Here is a 26,200-nt window from a genome sequence, read left to right as displayed (position 1 = left end):
CGGGTTAAATCTTCCCCATAGGAAAAACTAAACCCTTCCACTCACTTTTCCACAAATGATAAGCTAGTCAATCAACACTATGCAAGTGCATTATATTGGTAAAATAAATACAAAACAATACAAGAACAACAACACGTCAACTCACCAGAGATCAAATGGGAAAAAAAATTCACCGACTTCAGATATTTTCATATCAGAGGGTTCGGCTCGGTAGAACTTCTAACAGGGCCTTTAAATCCTACTGATCCCTCAACATAAATATTTGAAAAATCTTTCGTTATCCTACATGTATTCAAAATGACCGACTTTTGCATCTTTATATATAATTTTTTTGATAGATCTAATACGCCTAAATTTTTAATGAGAGAGCTAGGTATAATGCCAGTAGCCGAAATAACGAATGGTAATATTTTTATAGTCTGAGAATGCCAAATTCTTTTTATTTTGTGTCCTAAATCTGTGTATTTTCTTATTTTTTCATTAACAGATTTTTGAATGTTACAGGAATTTGGAATAGCGACATCAATGATATAAATATTACTATTTGAGGTTTTACTCACTAAGTTATTTCAAAAAAAGAAATAAAAAACCTTTATTTGTATTTGTATTTAGGTATTAAATGGTGCTAGTTAAATGGTATTATGTATTATTATCCAAAAACAAAGTTAAAGTAACCGAAACTTTGAAATATTATGAACAAATCAAAAAGCAAATGAACTCCCTGAAATTGGATAATGAAATGTTGTTCCCGATACGTTTACTTGATTCAGAGAATTTGAACAATCTTTCAAATTTCATACTTAATTTTCAAGTTCTGTGAAAGTTCTTTTCGATTTCTATTATTATTTCAGTTCTGTAAAGTAACTGGCCTATAATGATACAATAACAATACTTGAATAAGACGTTTGTAGAACTTACAAATTAATGTTGAAATGTGATGAATTGTTCAAATTCTATGACACAACCCATCCGTAATCTATACTACCTATCAATTTAAAAACTTTTTCCATCGTGATATTTTTTCTAAAACTAATTCTGTAAATTGTGAATATCAAATCACGTTTTTAGTTAATTAGAATATTGAATTATGTTAATTTGTATGTTGAATTACGTTTGTAGTTATTTAAAAAGTCTTTGAATATTTTTCACACATCGCTTTTTAAGCATTATTTTCGTTTCGTATGTAAATACTGCTCCCATTAACACGAGCTCCTGGGGCTCACCTAACGGAGTAGTAGAATAATTAAGAAAAAAAATGCATGCTGTTATATTTTGAAAAGTTATATTATTTTGTAATAAATAAATTCAAGATAAATAAAAATTACCTCAATGGTGTTTTGATGTGTATTGTCTGATGTTTGTTTGTATTAGATGATCTGCAATGACCTTTATCATAATATTTACATCCCGGCGGAGAGAACCAATGAAATCTCTAGTTCTGAAAAGTTCTGCCATTTGTCCATAAATTGTTGTTGAATTCTACATATGAAAGATGCGTATAGGTTAAAATAAAAATGGCGTTGTCCCAGCAAGACAGAAATCCAGGTTTCGATTCCCAGTAAACACCGTTACCTTTTTTTCAGTGTCTTGTTCTGTTTCACGTCAGTTTAGATTAATTAGTATTATCTTCGTTTTCAATAAAATAAAAATGCTTACTTGCAGGTCCTTGCGTGGCAGGTGTCGTTGGTCTGAAGATGCCCCGGTACTGCTTGTTTGGGGACACCGTGAACACAGCCAGTAGGATGGAGTCCAATGGAGAGGCTCTCAGGATCCACGTCAGTCCAAAGACCAAAGCTATCCTGGATACCTTCGGAACATTTGACCTCGAGTGCAGGGGAGAAGTTTCAATGAAGGTAATAAATCGTAGTTCTATACTTAATCTTTAATACTATATGGATTTCAAATCGAGAATTACTTCACCAAAATATTGACGCCAACTCGTTTCAATTCAAACATATTAATAAAAATTTACATGATAATTTATCATAAGCAAAGTCGACAGGTGATATTTATTTATCGATTTACTGAACCCCGAAGAAAATAATATTTTTAACTGCATTGCATTGGGTGAAAATGTTACAATTCTAACAACATCACTGAATCAAATTTACTGGTTATATGAACTGTAAACACCTCAACAATAGAAGACACCGTTCGTCTGGGATATTCATCGTATTTTGATGTTACGAAAGAAGATAAAGGTCTCGTACATAAAACGATAAAACCCTTAACGCGATTTCACACAAAAAACTCCGATTCTATCAAAAATCTCCGATTCAAAGTAACAATGTGGCTGACAAGATTTATTGATATATTTACCAATATAATCGTACGTTACGTTTGGACGATATTTGCTTTGCGTATGCCGCCCAGTAAACGAGTCTTTGATATGACGAGAAGGATTATTCCTCGGGTTCTATTGAATTTCTCGAAGCCCCCGAATCGAATGTACACTGATAATGCTTTTTATGACCTAATAACGATGTCTTTTTATACTAGCATAATCTCGTAAAGGGACAAAATCAATACATCCATTAATTATTGGCATTTCTGACACTAGTACCTACAAGGCTTGCCCTATACGCAATTAAAAAATATAAAAGCTTTTTACCCGTTTCTCTGGAGGCAAATTTGAAAGGAATTTCATGCTAGTTAATGAATTGAATTATTTTCTATTTCCTTCTTTTTTTCTGGTTACATTAAAAACTTTTGGTTTTGGCCTACTTGAAGTATTTCTTCAATGTTTAGGTATCTAGAAAATGTATTTCAATAAAATCTATTTGCATGATATAGAGGTTGCTTACATTTTAAAATTATGCCCACCTACCAATATTCTTGAATTGTCAAAAATCATTAACTTTGATTATTTCGTAATTTTTCACGAGTCTGGGGTCTAATAGTTTCTATAAAACAACTTCAAACCACATGAAGGTTTCCTTAAACAATTTTTAAACGAAATCAACAAGGCAATACAATCCCAGGGTGGTTTTTAGCATCTTCCAAAAATATTGTCCTACAAGCCATTTGCCTCCAGTCCTCCGTTCTTCCCGTCCTGCTCCATTCTTCCTCGATGCTGTCTAGCCTCCTCTTCCTCGGTGTGCCTCTGGGTGGCTCGTCCTTTCATCTGGAATTCTTTCCACGTGACCATGTCATCGCAGTATTTGGGACCTACCGAACAACACAATATGGTGTCACGATCTTATTGGTTTTTAAGTTCATGATTAGCTTTATCCTGTAAGATCCATTTTCTAGTTTAGGTCCAAAGATTTTTCTTAGAATTTTAAGCGCAAAGGCTGCTAGCTTAGCTTCATTTAAAACAAATACATTTTGAAAATGAAAAGTAAATTTCTTATAAGAAATGTATATATTTATTTAACGCCCAGAAGGCTTTTACATGTAGGTGGTACAATTTTGAAACATGAGAAAGAAATAATACAAATAAAATTACATTAAAAAATAATGTATGCAAGAAACAAAAATAAAAGAACAAGAATATAAATTTAAAAAATACAGCGATTTGACTGGTTTACAAAAATACAACTTCCATTTAGGAATAGTATTGAAATAAATCTTTTACGTGAACCACAAAATTCGCAAAGTAAATATTAAATATATCGACATCACCTAAGTATTGGTTTACCATAGTGTGAAACGGTTGTATTGGGGAGTTCGTAATGTAATTGCGTTTATGTGTGTTGCAGTGGAATAGTGTAGTTTTTCGTGTTGTTATTGTAGATATTCGTAAGTTTATGAGTTGCAGAAATTTGCGACAGTCGAATTTAGAGTTTAGAATTTTGAATAAAAAAGTATTTAATAAGAAATTTTTTATTAAAACACAAATAACATTGTTTACATCACTTTATTTCGATACAAAATCTCAACATGTTTCATGAACCAAGTTCACTTCATCAGGAGCACAAGTATACTAAAGTTATAATTAAAATTAGGTCTAGAAAGAAGAGGTAGAAGGAGCGGGGAGGGGTAAGAGTGGGGGAGGGTTATTCAAAGTAGGAATTAAAATGTCATTAGACGGGAAAGACCGGGTAATTGGGAAAATATTTAAAATGGGGTTTATAAAAAATTTTTGTTTATTAATAATATCTGCTTTCATATTCACGTGTTTTCTTATTTCTAGGATTTTAAAATTATTGATTTGAGATACCTTGTAACCAGAATGTAGTATTTTAAAACCTGAATTAATCTCATTTCTGAATTAAATTCATCTAACTTACAGAAAGACCTTATCCATGACCTTATTTTATTTTTCGAAGTTATTTTTAACTTACTTAACTTACTTACTTTACCTAACTTACTTACTTACTTACTTTTAACTTATTATTAACTTACAGAAAGACCTTATCCATGACCTTATTTTATTTTTCGAAGTTATTTTTAAACAAAATTATTTTCAATTTAACAATACAATTTTTAAACAAAAGGATGGCTTGGCCATGGGGAACAGTACGAGTCCTTTGATTGCAGATATTTTTATTAATAATTTAGAAAATAAGATTTTTAATAGCGGTGCCTTGTTACTTGAAAATGTATATTGTTGGAAGAGATATGTGGACGACATTTTTTGCATTTGGTTAGGAACAGAAAGACAATTGAACATGTTCTTAAACTTTTTAAATAAAATACACAGAAATATTCAATTTACATTAGAAATAGGTATAGATAAGAGTTTAAATTTCTTAGATTTAAATTTAACAATAATAGGTAATAAAATAGATTTTAATATTTTCCGTAAAGATACGTACACTGATATTGTCATTCATAATTCATCTAATCATCCCTTTTCTCAAAAAGTCGCAGCTTTCCATTCTATGCTTAATAGATTAATTTCTATTCCTTTGTCGGATCCTAATTATATCTCAGAATTAAATATCATAAAACAAATAGCATCTAATAACGGCTATCCTAATAAATTGATAGATGAAATACTAAATAAAAAAATTAAACATAAATTCTTTAAACTTTATATTTATCCTATTTATAAAGATACAAACAAACAATGGCGTATAATTCTATTTGTAGATAATTATCACATGTCCAAACTAAGTCAATTCAATCAGCTGTCAATTTAGGATCGATCAATTTGATTCGGACATATAGACAGTTAATGGCCATCGGCTTGCCCTGTAAAGTTAGCAAGTTAATCAGATAAACTGTTCATTTTACCACATAGGTCATTTCCATGAATTTGAGGTGCTCACCAAGTGTTAAATATTTTGCTAAATGTAGGCGCGTACTTCGGCAATGCTCTTATGGTAAATTATTGATTAACCTTGGTTAAAATGTTTTTTTTTTTTTTACGAATTGGCAAACAGCAAAAAATACCACGACATGGAATTATGGAGTGTTTTTAAAACCATGTTCGAAAGTATTATTTGTCATCAGAAATGAGGAATCACAGAGTGAATGCCAATACTCAGTTGTGTGGCGTTCTATCTTATCTACCTACACATGTGGGGAATCGGCATTGGGTCCCATATTTAAAGTCATAACTGCTGCGTTATAAATGTGAATTTAACTGATTTAATGATAAATAGTAAGATGCCATGTTAGTAAAAACTGTACGTAAAATTTAAAAAATTCATTGATTGTTTACTTTCCTTTGTTTTTATAGGGCAAAGGGACGATGACAACTTACTGGCTTAACGGAGAGAAGCCTAACCCGGGTGACACAGTCAATCTACCACCAGATTACCAATACAATAAAGCTAACACATTGAACATCGCAGATCAAGGGAATCTGTCTCTCACCCCTTTCAGGCAGAGAAGAGAAAATTCCAAACCAAACAGTAGAAGAGGCTCCGCCAGTTTCCTCCCAACGCAGAAATCAAAGGATTCTAGCAAATATTCAGAGAACCAACTTCTCTTAGATAATAACTCAGTCCAGCCAGTAACAAATAATGGCATACCTAGTAGAGAATCCAACTCGTCAAACCATAGCTTATCAAACAACATTGTTGCTGCTGCTAAAATACTAGCGGCAAATCAAGCAGCAACTAATGTCCAACCAGTCAAAACTAAAGAAATCACTACTTCCCCATCAGTCCCAAATTCTAACTCTAAAAACAACCTCAAAATTGGTAATAATAATTGGATTCCAAAATTGGTTTGCGCGGAAGATATTGAGTTGGGTAAAAAGACGAATGAAAGTTCAATTAACTGCAGCAGCAGTGTTCCTTTATTAGCAAGATCTCATGAAGCAAATGATTCGATGGTTTAGAAATTAAATATATAATTATTTATGTGGTCATATTTAAAGCTTGTTTGTGATTTCGTGGCAATTTATTTTACCATAGTGTTTTATATTATGTTCTTTTGCAACTTTGACACTATTTCTTCAAAGTTCTTTAGCATTAATAAAGTATATATATTTTTTTTATTTGTGTACATGTTCAATATATTATTATAATAATTTATATCGTCAACATGCTAGTTTTAATTATTGCGTTTTAAAAATAATATTTCGACATCTTGCCATTTTTGTATGAAAATTCATCAGAACTGAAAAAATCATGACGAATCTGTTAATATTTCCATAAAAAGCTTCAGGATTTTTAATTTGTATGTTTGTGTTTGGAGCATTTTAGGAGAAATGAACGTTGAGTTGTTTATGTCAAACACTAAAGCCACAAAAAAGTACATCGATACGTTTTTTTCCAATTATACAGTTTTGTGACTTATGCATCGCCATGTCATTTTTAAATATCACTATGCTTATGTTTTTTTATGGGCATTGTACTGTATATTACGCAGTAAACTTGTATTTTATTAATTATTGTATAAGATATATTGTATATAAATTACTATTTATGTAGAACGTTATAATTTCCTTTTGAATTTATATTTTTCTCCTTTCGTGAAAGTGTACGGATTCTAAATCACATATTAATATGTAGCAATTTATTTGCGTATTGAATTACCAAATAATAATGCGTTTATAAGAAGTTTGTCGTGACTATGTTTATTGATATATAAAACAAATCTCCAGACTAAAATTTGAATCACGTAAAGTAAATAATTAATTCACATAACAAAGGTTAAAAAATTGAAATTACATTTCAACTTTAAAAACTGTCAATTTTGGTTCTAAAAAATATTAATATCGTAATCATTTATAAATCTGAAAAAGTCACGTCACTCCGCTGGTGTGTATCTTTTAATCGTAGGTTATTCACTGCTCTGTAAAAATATATTCTAAATGTCGTAAGTAGGGGCCTACTTAAGATATAAAGTTATCGTATCTTTCAAGATACGATATTTAAAATTTTATATAAAATTTAGTGTTTCGAAAAAGAAATCATTTTAAATTCAATTCTGAAATTTTAGTTTAAAACTTATAAAAATTAAATTTATTTTTCATTTGTTTTAAGAGGCCTGAAATTTTTGCGTTCATGATAATTGTATTATAATGTTAACGATTTTTTCATAGTAAATAATTTATTAAACAAATAATGCATTTTGTAACGCAGGTGATATTTATGCTTGTAAAATAGATTATGCGCTTCTTACACTTTTGTTTATAAAAAAAAAACAGATGTAAATATTGTGTACACTTATTTTCAACGCATTACTAGCAGTAGCAATTTTAATCATAAAATGATTTTTTTTTGTATTTTTTGGGCATTAACTATGTAACAATTTCTAGACATTTTTGTTTTATTGGGTTTTATTTTTCAATGTACATTGGTTACTTATTTCGTTTACTTTGCTAGTAAGATAATATTTTTCTCCTTGTTGTGCTATGTTTTAAATTGGATATAGAAAAGTAAATATTAGTAATATATCCAGGAAAATAACGACATTTCATTTAATTTATTTACGTTTTTTTTTCAAAAATAAAATACAACTCAGTAAAGGCCTCTTATAAATTGTCTATATTATTCATACTTGAGGTAAAATTCACACATTTTTGTTAAATGTGAAAAATTTATTTAAGTTTATTTTTTTACTTTAAATGTATTTTGAGACTGAATGATTGAATTGCATTTACACTTAATTTCACCAATTCATTTTAATTACGTTTAAACATTAAAATGTAAATTTAAAAAATAACATTACTAGTGTGGCACTATATTTCACTGCATGCTTCTCCAGAGATACAATTTTACTATCTCTCATTGAAGAAAGAATCCAACTCTTTATTGAACATAAATATTATTATGTAGAAATATAAGCATCTTTGTAAGTATGTAAATTTAAATAACTAGAAGATGTCCCTTACGTGCAAGCAATGAATTGGAAAGAAAAACGTTGTATCAATTTAATTTTCGTCTAAGAACTTTCCTATCAAATGAAGTTTTGACAATCTAAGAACTAAGGTTATAAAATTTGTGATAAATGTGTAGTTAATATAAAATAAATGTATTCAGTCAGTAAAAATAGTAAATTTCATTATATTGTTAAAATTAATTTTAGATAGGCACTTTCCTTGGATTCATTTTCGCGTATAACAATAAACAACATGAAAAATAAATTCTCTTGTTTTTGTCGGTACATAATTTTATTATTGTTATATTGTTTTGGGGTTGTATCTATATATATATTTCTTTTACTAATTATTTATTGATGTTTATTTTTTGATATAGAATTTTTTTTTGTATTTAAAAAAATTGAAATAATAAATGATAATTATAAGCATTTATCATCATGTAAAATATTATAAAACGAGATCAAGCTACAATCTACGAAAATAAATTGTTTTGAATGTTGTAAACAGATTCCATGAATAAAAAATGTTAAAAAAATAAACGAAAAAGAATTGAGGGGGTGTGCTTCTCTTCGACGACTTACATATTATATTTTTATTTATTTGAAAGTGTTTCTTAATATATTGATGTACATGATAAAATAATTCAACTTTTAAAATCATGGTTGAAGTTCATGAGATAATTTACTGTATGTTTTATTAGAAATACAATTATATAAGTTTACATTATACGCACATAATTACTTCAGTCGTACCATTTTTATTGTACATATGTATATCTAGTAAATTAATTTAGTGGACTCCTGTACTTTGCTAAAAGGTTTAATTATAGGTTTTTATATTTATTTTGTATGTTTTTTTTTTAATTTATGAAAAAGTGTTTTCCCTGAAAAATTATTTTAATTATTTCGCTTGGCTTAAAATTTATTTATTTGTTCTTATGGCCTAATAAAATTTATCACTTTCATTTAAAATCAGGATGCACACTACTTTGTGAATATATTATAATGATGTACTTAGGTTATAAAATAAAAATACAAGCTGTGTCTAAATAAAGTTTGAGTTTAATTATAAATTAGTATTCCTATTTAACTTTTACTCCATTCAAAGAATATCAGACGGTCGAAGTATTTCCGCTTTGAAATAAAATCCAAATAAATGGATTATTCCTGAACATATCCGAAGACTGATTTTGAAAGGTGTTAAAATACGTTCTTACATTCTAATTTTAAAAATATATTATTTCATTTTAAAAATTTGAATGCCTCTATTAAAAATATTTAAAATGGCTCACTTTACGTTTTACTAAAATTATTGATAACGAAATAATATATAAGAACACAATTATTTAAAAAAAAACAAATGTATTACAAATGATTTCGTCAACTCACTTTTTTGTCGTTTTATATAAAAAAAAAAAAATTGTTGTGTGGCTGATTTATAGATTTGAAGCGTGATGCTTTCCCTTTCTTACACCGTTTATATCATATTTCGAACTCCAACGATAAAGAAGACACCACGATTTCTGTGATACTATATGAGTTGTTCCCAACTGTTGTTCCCAACTTGTTTCCCAAAAGCGAACAAATTAGTCAAGAGTCAAGACTATATTCACTGAACAATGGAATGCGTTCTGTGGACTGAACGAACTCATTTTCAAAATCTAGAAGAAAAGAACACAATATTATTTCCATTTTTAAAAATTATTTTAACACATCTATAAATATAATACAGAGTTCATATTTTAGGTGTAGCTATACATTGATTTGCTTGAAAGATAAAATGTGTAAGTATTTATCGAATGCAACAGAAAAAAAATTTACTGTCTACAAATCGTTTAATGTACGTATTTATGTCTGCGTAGGTACGTAGAGTGGTGTGATAGTGCGCTCACGCTCTCGCTAGAGGAGGACTTCAGTAGTAATTGGCGGTTTTTCGCCTATATTGTACGTATCATGCGTTTTAAGCGTGGCCGATGTTTTTGAAGTGTTCATTTTTATTCAACTTAAACATGTAAAATTCTAACAGCTTACATAGGTACTGCGATTAAACGCAGCAGTTTTGGAATATCTGAAAACTTTATTCTATTTCAGGGTACTAAAATAGAAAACCCCACCCTCACTGCGTGTTTGTAAGTGGTTTGGCGTTTTCAGCTTTTCCAAAAAAGCTGCGATTAATCGCGTGCTTGTGTAATAATTGACACTAGCCAAAAGATGCCCACTACTCTGGGCTATTGAACAAGTAATACATAAATAAACCGAATTAATGAACCCTGCTAAGATTAACTCATCAGATTTTGACATTCGATCGCAGGTGTGGCAACCGATGTGTCCCAAAAATTTCCAAGATTGGCAATCTAACCAATGCACAATGGTTTATGCGTAAATACTGGAGGTGAAGGGGCCACACATCGAAATCATAGATATATCATGAGCAGAAGGATCCACACACCTTGTTACAAATCGTTTACGTAACAAAATTATTAAATCAGTATTATCTACAGTAGTTTAAGCATAAAAAAAGAGAGACTCCTCTGTACGTGAAGTTTTATTTCTACCAAATAAATGGTGCACTTCAGCATACTCAAACTTATTCTGGTCTCAATAGTAAATTGTGTCGATTTAACATTCGTAAATTTAACCATCTATAACTCTTGAACAAGGAATATGGTTGAACAACACACGCCCATGTTGTTTGGAATGTAGAATTCTACGAATATTACCTTCCGGAGAATCTTTTTACACCTGAAACCAAAGGGTCGAAGGGTTGGAAAAGGTTTATCTTTTGGGGGCGTTATATTACTCTCCTGTTTCTTGGTCAGATGGTTATATGGATGCTTCGAATAAATACAAAGAAATATACAAGCCTTCTTAACCCTAGAAGCCTTATCTACGCCTGCGAGGCGTACACAAAATCTAAAATTCTCCTTCTCTTTCTAACGGTTGAAGTTAGCACCTCTTGCTCTTTATCGAACCTAGTGGCCGACGGGAGCTTGCCAATGGTACCTTTATCACTATGGTAAGTCCAGCTATTTTTGAGTTTTTGAGGTAAAGTACGCCTGCGAGACGTGTGTTTAGGCTTTGTGTAACTTTTAAATAATATTATGTATTTTTACTTTTGTCAATTTTTCGTATATTTTTTGTTTATTTTGGCATTGTATCAAATACCAATATGTTCTAATATATTAAACAATGAGGATATTTTGAAAATCTTAGACCTAGAAAATAGTCTTTCTCTGGGAGAATCAGCCTTTGAAGACGAGGACAGCCAGTTTGTGGACGACATTCAAAGTGAAGATGAGAATAACTATGTAACTAAAGAGGCTTTCCCTTTACAAGAATCTGGTCTTACTGAAGAAGCTGACTCAAAATCGCAGAAGCTGACCTAGCATCTGATTCGCAAGCTGCCAATTCAGGGCAATTTCATCCTGTTCCTGGAAATACTCTTCGCGGTAAAAATGGACGCGGGATGTTTGGTCAACTAATAAGGGTCAATCATCTCACAGAACTTCTGCTATGAATATAGTCCGCACCTCTCGAGGACCAGTTCAAATTACAAATTAAATCTAGCGGGCACTATTCGATCAAATAAGCGGGAAATCCACGAATAATTGAAGAACTTGAGATCTCGACCTGTTGGCAGTTCTACGTTTTGTTTTGATGGCCCTCTGACACTTCTATCATACAATCCAAAACCTGCAAAGATGGTTTACCTTTTATCTTCTAGCGATGAAAATGCAATAATTAATAATTTAAGTGGCAAACCAGATATGATTCATTTCTACTACCAAACAAAATGAGGAGTAAATTCATTTGATCGAATGTGCTCCTCAATGCCGTGCAGCCGCAAAACTAAAAGACGGTATATGGCTGTATTCTATGGAATCTTGAAAATAGCTCTTGTTAATTCTGCTGTAATTTATGGCCACATTATGATCAAATAAACCCTCAAAGCAACTCAGCACAGATTCGGTCAAAAGTTGGATGGAGATGAGACTTGAAGCTGCGACTTAAAAATACTGACCAAATTCTCTCAAAATCTACTGATTCAGATAATAAACTTCAGACAGGAGTACCAGAGCCCAAAAAACGTAAATACTGCGGTTTTTGCTTCGATAAAAAAAAAGAATGTCGAAATTTAAGTGCAAAAAGTCAGTAGGTTCTAAGCACAAAGTTGATATCTGTGTAGATTGCTCTAAAATTATAGTAAGTAATTAAAAGCATGATTACTTTTAATGTTTGCCCTAAGAATAAGTAATTAATGTTAAAAAAATATTAGATTAATTAAAAAAAAACATATGTTCAAGTTGATTTTTTCGTTTGAATAAAAGCATAATGTTTTGTATAGTTGTAATAAATATTTGTGATAGTAGTTTTTATTGAAAAAACTGTATTTAATTATTAGTTTATATACCAACCTTAACTTTCCAACAAACAATTGGGTACAAGTAGGTATATTTTGCCCTATAGGCTGTCTTTTACATGTGTACGCCTCTGAGACGTATGTTAAGGCTTTATGTACATATAAAATAGATAAGACTTCTAGGGTTAATAACAGTACTGCATATAAATTACGTAAGTATAATAGTTGTGATCAAAAAGCATTATCATTTCGTTATATGATCAGCGGTTTCAAAAGTCACGGAAAGTTATCGCCGAACGCAAATTCAGAAACTTCTCAGATTTCCCTTAAGTGTTAAGGTTGCAATATAGACAAAAAGAGTAAAACAACGAATGTTTACTATTTATTACAAATATCTTTAAAATAATTTCCCTTTGTTATCCGTCAGGAGTGAAAATAAGAAAAAGTTTTCTCAATTTTCTCTCTAATTTGTTACTGGTTTTCCAGTAACAAATAAAAATAATAACTAATAACGCCGGTTCTTCTCACGACTTGACTGTTGTTGTTGCTGTAATAAGTTATCAAATCCATTTTATTCACTAACCTTTTCTTGTAAGGATAAGAAAAAGAATATAGGCTGTATGTGTAATCCGCAATGTACGTGTAAAACAGGGATCTCCAAGGTTTAAACTACTCTCAAACAGAAGTAAAGTGTACGATCATGAAAGTATCCCATTTACCTAATAATTGGTATAATTATAATAAAACTTTTCTCTTAGCAACTTTAGCATTATGAACTTTTTGACTTAACATTTAGATTTTTAGATTACAATATTAATTTTGTTATAAATGAACACACATTCACCGAAGTCAGAGCTTGGATAAACGAGAGAAGAAACGGTTATATGGTGATTCACAAACTTTTGAAAACTGACACAGTTATTAAAAATTACGAAAAAAAGTCTCACAACATAACACTACGTAACCTGTATAACCAAGATTATAAAAAAATTTCATGATTTTGTATCAATTTTAAAAGGTGTGTTGTATTGCTACTTTCCTGAGTTGCCCAGTTACTATTGTTATATATTCATTATTGTTGTTTATTTATTTTTTAATGGGCTGTTTCAGTATTTTTACCATCCACAGGAAGAAATTTTGAAAATATCCATTCGCTTTTTGCTTACATTAGTAAAAAATATACCAGAAACACATGCTAAAGTGGTTATTTAAAAATATATGTATTAAATAAACAATCATGCAGAATTGGTTAATATATAATTAAAAAAAGAAGAGGAAACACCTCGATGGATTAAATTATTCGATTATATTAACACAAGATGTACCAGGAGCACAGAAAGCAGCTAGAGGTAACCCAAAAGCTAAATAATAATAATTAAATTTCTTCTAAGTGTCAAGCTGTCAAACCAGTTCTTATCAATAAATGTGTATTAAAAACAGCACGTTACCATTAAAATATTTTATGTTAAACAGTTTAAAAATTTTATAAAACTTTTTTCAACTATAAAATTAGCGGCAAGCACCAGGTTTTTATTTTTCTAGACGATGTAACGTCCCGAGGGATCTCTCCAGTAACAGTTGAGGTTTTGGTAATACTACGTTCATCAGAAATAACAAAATATACCCCGCGGAAAAAAAGATTTTCCAGGCATGATAGGGCAAGGTCGACCGAATATTGTTTTTTCCTCGACTTCATCACTTCATGTCGTTAAGATTCTCAGTTTATTTGAGAGATTTGATAGGGCAAATTCAACCGCAGATCTGTCTAATACACCAAACCGCGCGTCGCATATTTTTGTGCACAACTGCTTCACTTACGTCGTTAAGATAACTCTATTTTAGGGTATTTTACTGGCATTGTCGGAGGGGTACACGAAATCTAAATTAACATTTTGTTCAGTGTTCAAACGTTTAAATACGCTTTTTTATACAATCTATCGGAAGCACAGGAGCTTGAACAATTAAATCAGTTTTATGAACTCGAATTTGTGAAGCTCTGATTCAGTTTTGATAACGGAATATGAGACAGCCGGTCTATAAGATTTTAAAATTGAACATTGCAATTTTAGTTCTCTCTGAGCTTTGACCTGAACATTGAGCTGAGCTTTGAATTTCAAGATATTAGCTACAAGATTCTAGCTTCGAGCTATACGACTAATCGTATAGCTCGAAGCTATACATATTGATAAACTAACTCTCTAAAGATTGATAACCCCTTTTCACTCGGTAGGTATATGTGAAATAGGAACTAGTTCTGTGAACTGAAGATCTCGAGTCCAAAAAATATGTTTCTATTTTTTTGGTAATTTAATAAATTAATCACAACAAAAATTGCGTCTTAAATAATAAGATTTTTCAGTGGGCAGTTTTAATTGACTATTTTTAATTTATTAATTATTTTTCTCAGTCTCACTTCGGGATTTTCTGTGAAGGTAAAAGGTTTGAGAACGTTTTTTCAAACGTTCTCAGGCGGGTAGGTACCATAATATTATAAAGCTCAACTAGTCAAAGTAAGGTTTGAATAATAAAGTGGAAGCAATTCTAAACCAGAAACGGAACATACAAACGGATGAAATGCCAAATGTTAAACATCCATTCACAATGAGTTTTTTATAAAATCTACTCACGTTATGTATTTTGCAGACTCGTATATGAAAGGTTCCATATTTCTGTGCGCCGTGTGCAAGAGACTAATAGACTATTGACATCTATGATGGAAAACTGAAACAAGTTTTTAAAATACTTTCGATCTGAGAGAGCGATGTTAAGCCACAGTATATGAGAAAACACCGGATTTATTGCCATCTGTGGGCAAAGCTAAAAAGCTTTTAAGAAACCGCTTGCTACTTTGAATTGGTTATTGAGACAGAACACAGGGTTACCATAAAATATTAAATAATTCGATAAAATAGAGAAAAAAATTTACCAGTAAATAGAATTCTGATAAAAATGATTCATTTCGCAAAACACTCAATTTTGTCACCGATATGAAGAGATAACAATAATTTAATTTGAAAATGTGATTGGCCCAATAGATATCTGATACGCGCTCATAAGAGTTGATAATAGAATACAATAATATATATGATTATAATATATTTCTACGGTTATCGAAACTCACAACTAAATTTAAGTTTTGTTGGATTTTAGAAAGAATTTTTGTCTGGTTTAAAGTTACAATAGGTTAGTGGTAGGGTAAAAAAAAATGAATTTCAGTAAAAAAAACTTTTATTTCCGACAAATTTTAGTAAAATAAACAGTTGTGAATTTTCGATTCATTGCTGTTTTATCTTATTTTTACATCAAAATTGTATAACGTTTTTTTCCTAATTATTCTACTACTCCATAAGTTGACCTCCAGTAGCTCGTCTTTATGTGGAGAAGTATTTACAAACATATATAATATAGTGCTTAAAAGGCGATGTGTAAACAATATTCAAATAACTACAACGTAATTAATAAGAAATACAAATAAACATAAAGTAATATTAAAATTAAATACAAACGCGATTCAATATACACAATATTAGAGAATTCATTTTAGAAAAATAATAACACAATAATAGCCAATTTTGTATTTTTTAATATGCTAGATAGTATAGATTATGGAAACGCACATTAAGGGTACAATATATTCTATTCTAGGAGTAAGTTTGCTTTTTCAATTGTTCAATTTTTCAAGGGATAGGTCACATTAGTTTTGCAATAAAATACATAAATTTGTTTTCGACCACTTTAATTTTAATTGTACTCTACCGGTTTCGGAATCACCCTTCCTTCGTCAGGAGAATATTAAAACCCTATGATTCAAAATATTGACAGATATATACACAAAAAATATAATTTAGGTGTACTTGTATATAGTGTATAGTATAAAGTATATTGAATAACCAAATTAATTTATCGTTTAGTCCCATTCTAGATATATTTCCAGTAAACCGCTCTGTTATTGCCGGAATTCCCGCAATTACCCGTCCCCCTATGTTAACCTCCCACTCAAACACCTACATTATATTTTTTGTGTATATATCTGTCAATATTTTGTATCATCGGTTAGTTTTAATATTCCCCTGACGAAGGAAGGGTGCTTCCGAAAACGGTAGAGTACAATTAAAATTAAAGTGGTCTAAAACAAATTTATTTCTTTTATTGTAAATTATGACGAGCCACTAAGTAAATGCTTATTACAAATACATTAGTTTTGCTTTGAACAATAATACATTGTTCAATTTCACACCTAAGTACAAGTAGTGGTAGTTATTAGCATTGGGAAGACTAGCCATTTCTTTTGAACCTTTTATTTATGTTATCTAAGTGGTGAATATTATTGATGAAATAGTATTTTTAAATTTAATATAACACCTTTCTTTTACACAATTCTGTAAAAGATGGACCATTAATTTCCCGAAATTTCTCTAAAGTAAGTCGTTTGGTTTCCTAAGGATAATTAAAATTATAATTCTTTGAATTGTAATTTAAAAGCAGCTTTAAAAGCCCCACGTTACCCAATAATGCCATATTGGAATTGGGACTGGATGCATAATAGACAATTTTGATAGTTCTAAATTTATTGATTATAGTTAAACTTAACGAATTATAAGCTTAACGAATGAATTCATAAGTTTTATGATAAACTTTTAGTAAAATACTAACGTTTTATTATGATGGCTGAACACACGTTCATAAAAATCTTAACATTTTCGCATTTCATCATTATATATTATCAAGGCAAATGCAGATGCATGAACATGTGTTTTAGAAACTTACTTTTATATTTAGATGAAACATGAAGAGAAAAAAATCTGTTCCACTTTTTTATCTCCAACTGACCTCCAATGCTCTCAGTTGAGTTATTACTAAGCTCCTAAATGTATCGATTCCGATCTACGCGCACCGCTAATCGTGTTATAATAGTGGAACACGTTACGCCGAGATATTATTATGCAATAGCTTCTCTAATTGTATAGTTCTATGTTGTAATAATTTTTCTCCGTGTACCTACCTACACAATGGATGAAAGAGTCTATGGAAAGGAAATCATCCGAATCATATTTCAGAAGTTTATTATCATTACTTAAAGTTATTTCCACAGTTTGCACTGTGAGATCGGACCTGTTCGGACTTGTTTGTTGTAGGTTAGGTACCAATATTATTTTATAAAATATCAAACTATTATCCACTCTATACTGTTAAACGTTCATCTATATTCGAACTGTTTATCGAAGTTCTGAACAGATTGTCACTCCATAGATTCATTTCCATAAGCCCTCAAATGCTGTAACACATTGATTTTAGTTCATTATTTACCTACTCTAATTTCTAACTAAACTAATTAACTAACTACCACGTAAAGGAAGAGAGAACGGACCACCAAACAACACAATGTTGGCGCACACTTCTTGCTTTATTCTCATTCATACATAGTCTCAAATCATACATACTCTTCAGTTATTCTAACTATTAACATACCCAGACTCAAGTGTCTCAAGGGTTGATTGTGCCATGCCTTCCTCGGACGTCCCTGATTTCTTCTACCATTCACATTCGCGTCCCTTTCTAAATCTTCCTTGTTACGCTTACGCCTTACATTCATGGTGAATCTCCACATTTATCCTACGATCAAATATGATTTTATTACACTGACGCCATTCCATTTACTTTCATCCTCTCTCTGCCAGATCCATGACTAAATGCCGTACATCAGGGTAGGTATCAACACTCTATAGCGGACGGCTAGCCTCGCTTCTTTGGTCAATTTTTTGTTAACACCAATGGAGTTTTAGCATCAATGGAGTTTCCTGCATTTACCCTTCATTCAATATCTTTTATCAGCCATACCATCTCACGTAAACACACTTCCCAATTACACTAATTTCAATATCGTTAATTTCAACAGGGCTTGGATAATAATTCAGGAATGAGAATCCTCCAACGGTTTAGTTACAATGATGATATTATTTAACCTTTTGCGAAGGGAGAACTTGGGTTCGTTTCCAAGTATAAAATTCCTACATGTTTTTTAGGTTCAAATTCTCCCATAGCAAGTTGGATAGAGCCATTACAACTTCCTTTTATTGCTTCTTCAACACTCGTACAAGATTGTCCAATAAACCTGCTACCACCTGTCCTCAAGGACTCCGCCAGATATTGGTAGGATCTAAAGCGGTTGCATCGATACTCTGTGCACCCTGTTTGGTTCCTGCCTCCGTTAGGATAGAAGTCATTGTGACCACCCTGTCGTGAGATTCCCGTGGGAGAAGTGTGAATTATTTCAACGTAGTCTGCATCTTTTGCAGTCAGTGAGGTTTTGATGCTGTCTTCGAACAGTCGGGATGCTGGATCCAATGCTGGAAACAATTGTTTTATTATGATTGTATAGTAGTGTTATTCATTAAAAAAAATAGTTCCTTGTAGTTTAAAAAACAAATATTATCAAACAATAAAAAAATTCTGCAGGGTTAACAGATGTTCAATGTTAGGATGTTGAATATCTAAAAGCAGTTAAACTTTTCCATTAGGTTCATGAGAAGATATGTTTTTTTTAATTAATGAAATGCAGAGAACTCTAAAAATTCATCAATAAACTAAGAATTTTGAAAAACAAAGTAATTTTGTCATTTCTAACGAAATAATATTCCTTACACTGTAAATAATTAATTCATACAATACAAGTACATTATGTTTGTCGACGTTGTAAGAATGAAAGATATATCAAGTTTTGCAAACCTGTCCATGACGTAAGAACGTTTGGACACAAATATACTTATGACATAAGGACATTTTGAATTTGAACCTACATACCCATCACACGAGGAAGTTTCAAATATACATACCTACCATATACCTATTTAAGGTAGTTTTGAATAAGACAAAAGGAAGTTATAAAAATTATGAACACTTACAAAACATACGGAAGTTTTGAGATGTCCAATACAACCATGACGTAATGAAGTTTTGTACATGTTATAAATATGCTCAAAATACCATGTCTTTGGGTACTTAACTTGTCTATGATAAACTTCTATATGATATGTAATAAACTCTCTTCCGTTTTGACAGCCTAGCCAAGCACCAAATTTATTTCATTTCCGAACTCTAAATAATGTCATATTACTAACACAACAACATAAAAGGAAGTTATGAAAATTATAAGCACAATTAAAACATATGGAAGTTTTGAGATGTCCCCAATACACCCATGACGTAAGGAAAGTTTTGAACATTAACAGTGAACACGCCCCTCACATAACTTGGTTTTGAATGTGGACAAAATAAAGACACAATGAGCTTTTGAATTAGAACATACCCATGATATAAGGAGGCTTTTGGTCCATACTCCTTGCGACAAAGCCCACTAGCTGCGCCCCCATACTAAATCCCACGAGGCGCAGGTCGCTGTTCTTAACTCCCAGACTCTTGAGCCAATTGATGAACACGACAATCTCCGCGGCTGTGGAGGGAACGTTTTCAAAACTTTCCTCGTAACAGTCAATTGTACCAACACACCAATCGACGCTTATAACGTTGATGTCCATCGTATCGAAAATTGCTGAAACAATTAAAAGAAATTAGAAATATATATTCTTCACATTTTACAAAAAAACACTTTTTATATTTTTAGTCAACAAAAATACACAATTTACTTTTTTTACTGCAAAAAATGATTGACATAAATGCATTTATTTCATTTCTTCTTCACTAATTGCAGATTCACTCAGTGACGTTATGTGAATCTAACGAAAATAAATCACTTTGTATAAACCACTATTTACTCAAAGTAATCGATATTATAAACCATAAACCAATATTATAAACCATTGGTTTCTTCGTTCGGATAAACATACAATGAAAATTTGTAAATATAAGAATAGAAAAATAAGTACACGTAGACAAAAATATCACGATTAGCGGTTATCAAATAGTCATGATTATATTACAAAAATTATATAAAATAAATTAAATCATTGTAAAATAGGTAAATATTGTATTGATGAATGTATCAAAAACTTTGATAAATTAACACAAGAGATTTTTATTTATTTTTAATATTATTAATAATATTATATTAAATAATTATTAAATAAACCACAATAAATAATCGTTACTCGATGTTATTTATTTGAAAGAGATGTCTTATTATCACTCGAGAAATTTTTGGCATACTATGCCAACTTTGCAAAAACGTTTTGTGCAATTGTTTGGCATAAAAGGCGTAATTTAGATAGCGGTGAAACGGTGAAATCATCGAAGGTGAAATGAAATGAGGGTTAAATCATTGGCTTTAAACCGCAGTTGGCAGTTTCATATTAACATTTTGAGGAATGATATTAATTAAATGATATGGAAAATCCATATATATGACCAATACAGTGATTAAAACCAAAAAAAACGTGGGTTCTTCAAAAAAATCCATATCGTAACTCATTTTCAAATATGACATTAAAAGTTTAAGTTATTTATTTTTAAATATGAATTACATTATATGGAAGGAAGCTTTTGACTGTCCAACTAGGAAGGTTTTAGAACAATCAAAACATAAATATAAATAATAATTAAAAGATTACCTTTTCTGACATGTTTATTAAATTCGTCTTCGGCATCGCCATTGAATCCATGGACTAGGATAACAACTGGTTTATTCATCATATAATCGGAGTTCATCAAAATTGAATCAAATCCAACCGATAAAACATGTGCAAATTCTTGGTTTTTTCTGTAAAAAAATATTTTTTGTTAGTTTTTACATAATTAATAACTTTAAAAAACTTATACTGAAGAAAAAACGTACCGAGAATAAAAATTAAAAACGACATCAATGGATGCATCGAATGGATACAATGACTCATAGGAGTAATTGCCGCAGACTGCAGGAGCTGAAATCATTGAATTGATTAATCGTGATTGTAAGGGTAAGTTTGTTTAATTGTATGAAAGAGACAACCGAGTATTAATGAGAGAGCTTGATAATAAAAAAAATACAGTGTGTGGCAAGCCTACGCACGACTGAAGTGAAACTTTTAGTATTCTTCTCTCTCTCTTTTCATTTCATATTATTATTATTCAGAATGCTGTACATTATAGTTTTAAAAAGCATAAATTTATTTATAGGCGTGTTTTTAACAAATGAACGTTTAACTAGATTCCTAATATTGACATATTTATAAGTAGCATGTGATAAAAAAAAATTAAAAGTTATAAAAATATGGGATTCGAACCCGGGTCCTGCATAACGAGTGTCGAACGCTCTGCCTCTAGACCGCGAGGAGAAATATCTCGCGCGACGAGAACCGCGTATAACGTGTACTCCTCAATTGACTTGTCCCGCGCTTATTTTTATACCGGAGTTTGTATAATATGATATTATATTACGATACAAAATTCGCTTCCTTCAATCGATCGTTTCAAACAGAATTAGAAGGTTCGATCGCAAAAATTCTAAAAATAAATTACTCAATAAAAAAACATAAATGTGCATTTTTGACAACAATCATGTAGATATCTTCTTATATGTATGCCTGAAAAAGTCGCAGCACGAGAGCATTTTATCACTTTTCCTCGTATTAAAAAAATCACAAAAAGAAAAAAAAAATAGTTAAAGCGGGGATCGAACCTCGGTTCTTCACGACGAGAGTCGGGCGCTCTGCCTCTAGACCGCGAAGCTGAGTTTGAAGAGCGACCTAAACTAGGTATATAATATTAGCTAGGCTCCTATAGCGAAATGATCATGGTTTTTCGTGACGGTCATGAGTCGGTTTTACTCCGGTCCTCGAAAATGAATAACGCGCGTAAAGAAGTTTCACTTCAATAAAATAGTATGCTTGTTGATAACTCGTCTTTATTAACCCACCTTCCAATAGTTTAAATTCTCATAGACATTCGAGTTATACCAGTTAAAATCTAATATTATTATTGGACTACCCGTCAATATTTACTTGGTATTGATCGATTTATTTCAAGACGAACAACCACAACAATAATTGAGAGGAATAATGTTTTATCCAAAATAATTATCAATATTGCGTTATGGGATAATATTGAGTATGTTTGGATGTATCGTTTAAAATAGGTACGACGGCAAGGACAAAATGTTTCGGCTTGTAGCAGCATTTTGAAGTTGGTTGAACGTTGTCTGTTTTGCTGTTAAAATGGCGTCGCCGTCACCCAATATCGCAGAGCGTGGCTTAATTCATGTAAATAAAAGGAGTTAAAACGGACCTCAAATATTTTAAACTGGAAATATATCAAAGCCAAGAAGTTGAAGGATGCAAGAAAAGAGTATTTATCCAAGAATAATACTATTATTATGCCTGCAAATGACCCGTTTGTGTGTTTTTGATTAAAATCCAAACTTAATTGCCTTACTCTGCCACTTTACATACGACACTTAATAATCGTACGTTTATCGTATTTAAAATATTAAAATGTAAATCAACATAACTTAGGTTTAAGTTTTTTGCATTTTTCTCCAATCTTAGAGCTCAACATTATACGTATGTACAAAATCTTGGATTGCTTCTATATTGTGGATAGAAGTATTTATCTCATAAGGGTTTTCTCACTTGAAAAAAATCCTTAATTGGGTTATCTTTTTACTCAAAACTACTAAAATGTGGTGTTCATGTAAATAAATAATCCAGCTGATAATATTTTTTATTTTGAAACTGTCAAAATTTTCGTGGTAGAATTCATATATTAATCCACAATAAGATCCCCATAAATTCACGTTAATCCAACAATTGGTAGTAATATTTCCTTATCAAACTACACAGCAAAGAGAACAGATTTATTTTTATCTATCCCAGATAACGATTTCAATTAAAAGTTAAAGGATTGCTCAGTGAGATATACAGGATGTCCGGAGTAAAATACGCTAACTTCGGTAGGTGATTCTACATGACGTTAGATAAACAAAAAAATCCCCATAAAAAATATTTATCCATGGAAGAATATTTATTTTTCGTACGATACAATAACCTTGTGGTTAGTCATTATATTTATAAATGAATCTATAACCACGAACTTTATTAATTATCTTGCTCAACCCCCCGTTTCGCTTAAATCAAGGTTTTCACACCAAGCTTGGTTTAAACGAAACCGGTTGATGTACAAAATAATAAATAAAGTTCGTTGTTACATACAAAGTTTTTTTCATTTAAAAAATAGAAGAAAATTTATTTTCCTTTGCAAACAATTCATCTTTTTAACAAAAAACTACCTTTAAACGTTGTAATTTCGAAAGTTATGTATCATTTTTACTTTTTATATCATGTAGAATCACCTAGTGAAGTTAGCGCACTTTACCCCCGGACACACTGTATGAGGAAGATGTTTATATGATTTTTAAGGACTGCCTAAAAATCGGATATTTTGCATTCAAAGGTCAACTTCTCGAGCAAATGGAAGCAGTTTCAATGGTCAGCCCTATATCGCTAGTATCTACTGCTAATATTTTTACAAAGAAGGTTGAAGAAGAGGCTCTTGACATAAGTTCGAAAAGTATACTTGTCTGGGGTACACCGTGTATAAAAAAGCATCCCGTTACGATAAGGTGGTGGCCCGAGCGACCATAATATGCGAACAACGCAACATTAGAACGGAGTCTATAACGCTAACCAATGTATTGTAATAAAACGAAACAGATAAATATAACACAAACGAAGACAGAATTATTGAACGACAGTCAATACACTGCGCTTCCTTGCCATTTTTTCCATTATTTTTCCGACAGATTTACCAGGATTCAGAATAAAGAAATAATTAAGACTAGATTCTAGGCAATCTGAAATGTAGTCTAAAGGGCAGCACTGTACGGCAAATACCCCGAAAATGAATCACAATATTGAAATTGGACTTAAGTACAAGGTTATCCAAAATATATTTGTGTCTTACAAGAATAAGAACACGAAAAAAATAACTAAATCTAAAACCTCTGTTCAACTTTGTAACTAAATGACATTTACGAATGTGCGGCACATGCGCACATTTAAAAATGTTGTTTATTATTTCTCAACATTATGTGCCGCAGTATAATTTACAATTCTTGCATTTTTACATCTGAAATAACTATTAAAATTGTATTTTTTTCGAATAACTATTAAAATAGACACATTTTTATGAATTTATTAGTTATTACTTACCAGCTACTGCGACAGCAAGAGCACTTAACACGTACAAAGTTAACACAGTCATGTAGAATCGACTTCAAATACTAAATGAACAAATACTTTCGATAGCTAGAATGTTTATCTGTAGGGATAATATCTACCTATAATGTCAATAATGTTGTAGATATAGATAAGAAATTGTATTTTCAATAGATAAATAAAAGTCGTAATAATTTTATATCGCTGATTGTGACAATGCACAACATTCAAAGTTTGTACTATATTTCAACGAATTATCTTTTTAACGTTTGAAGAGATGATTTCGCTTATCATTCCATACAAATCGTTTTATCGTTAAACATAATTTAAATGGAACAACTACCGCCAAGGTCTACATCAAGACTTGCTATGTATTCCACATGGCATTCTGGCTGTATGACAAGAGGTATGGTGCTGCTAAATGAAATCTCCAGGTCTCTGGACATTTTCAATATTGGCCTTGATTTATTTTGGGCAATGACTCTAAAATGTATAATAAATAGATTTATGAAAAACTGTAGTTTCCATTATTAAAAAAAAATATATATATTATACATTATTTTATTTCATACCTATAAAATAATATAAAAAGCAACTTTTATTATTAAATTTAACCCACTCTTTGAAAGTAATATTGTAATGTCAACAACAATGAATTAATGATTTATTAGATAATTAACTATTGATTTTGTATTATTTATGTTTATTGCTGCGTTTTGTAACGGTAATAAGTCATGAAATAATGAAGATTTGCCCCAATGATAGACAACCTCCAATAGGAGAAGGCTGCAAAAAAGGCTAAATAATAAAAGATGGGAGAATAACATTATTTTATACGTGTTATGACTGTTTTACACTTATAATATATACGTACTAGCTAAATTGTTAAAAAACATTTGGAACAAAAATAAAAATAAACAAATAATAAAACAGAACGATGTGTGGTTTTTTCAAACCTTAGTAAAGTGTCATTTTCTTATTTTCAGTCACTGGAAGTACAATAGTACCTATCTCTGGAACCCTTAAATTATTATTATTGTTGATTTACAAAAAATAATAATTTGATTTACGTTTTCAAATAGTTCATGACAGTAATTAGGTGCTAAGCAATGTATTATATATTTCAAACCAGATTATATTTAGTTTATTTATATATATATACGCCTAGAAAGGCTTTTACATAGAAGTGATACATGATGCAGTGTACATAGGAGTATATGTTTTATACAGGAGATATTGACAGTAAATAGATGTAATACATTTTAAAGAAGGTACAAAATACACATTTGTGAAATTGTGATTACAAGTATAATGAGAAAATATTAAAAAAATATGAAGCAATAAAACGTAAGAGTAACATAAAGTTAAAAAAAAGAATTAAAACAACACTACATATAAGACAAATCATTAAAACTAATTTACCAACGCTACTCTAATTTGAAGGATTCAACAAAGTGTTGGTGTAGATTATACT

General features: G+C 30.8%; 2 protein-coding genes across 2 annotated transcripts in view; one reads left to right on the top strand and one right to left on the bottom strand.

Annotated features, from left to right (window-relative positions):
• Window positions 1-9,103, top strand: part of LOC149417296 (atrial natriuretic peptide receptor 1-like) — a 513,733-nt gene extending 504,630 nt beyond the window's left edge. Inside the window, exons 19-20 of the mRNA XM_089640190.1 lie at window positions 1,663-1,853; window positions 5,630-9,103. Coding sequence (XP_089496316.1) covers window positions 1,663-1,853; window positions 5,630-6,235 — 797 coding nt within the window. The 3' untranslated portion in view covers window positions 6,236-9,103. The remainder of the gene's footprint in view (window positions 1-1,662; window positions 1,854-5,629) is intronic.
• A 6,813-nt stretch (window positions 9,104-15,916) lies between these two features.
• On the bottom strand, window positions 15,917-24,778 carry LOC149417295 (pancreatic triacylglycerol lipase-like). Its single transcript, XM_089639977.1, has 5 exons — window positions 24,721-24,778; window positions 21,372-21,456; window positions 21,148-21,296; window positions 19,890-20,132; window positions 15,917-18,930 (listed from the first exon to the last, which is right to left on the bottom strand). The coding sequence occupies exons 1-5, from the start codon at window positions 24,770-24,772 to the stop codon at window positions 18,542-18,544; spliced, it is 918 nt and encodes a 305-aa protein (XP_089496103.1). The 5' UTR covers window positions 24,773-24,778; the 3' UTR covers window positions 15,917-18,541.
• Between the last annotated feature and the right edge of the window lie 1,422 nt (window positions 24,779-26,200).

This window comes from Hesperophylax consimilis, chromosome 15, assembly GCF_061612785.1.
Source record: "Hesperophylax consimilis isolate HC1 chromosome 15, BYU_Hcon_1.0, whole genome shotgun sequence".
NCBI classification, from domain to species: domain Eukaryota; kingdom Metazoa; phylum Arthropoda; class Insecta; order Trichoptera; family Limnephilidae; genus Hesperophylax; species Hesperophylax consimilis.
This window is presented reverse-complemented; position numbering and strand designations above follow the sequence as displayed.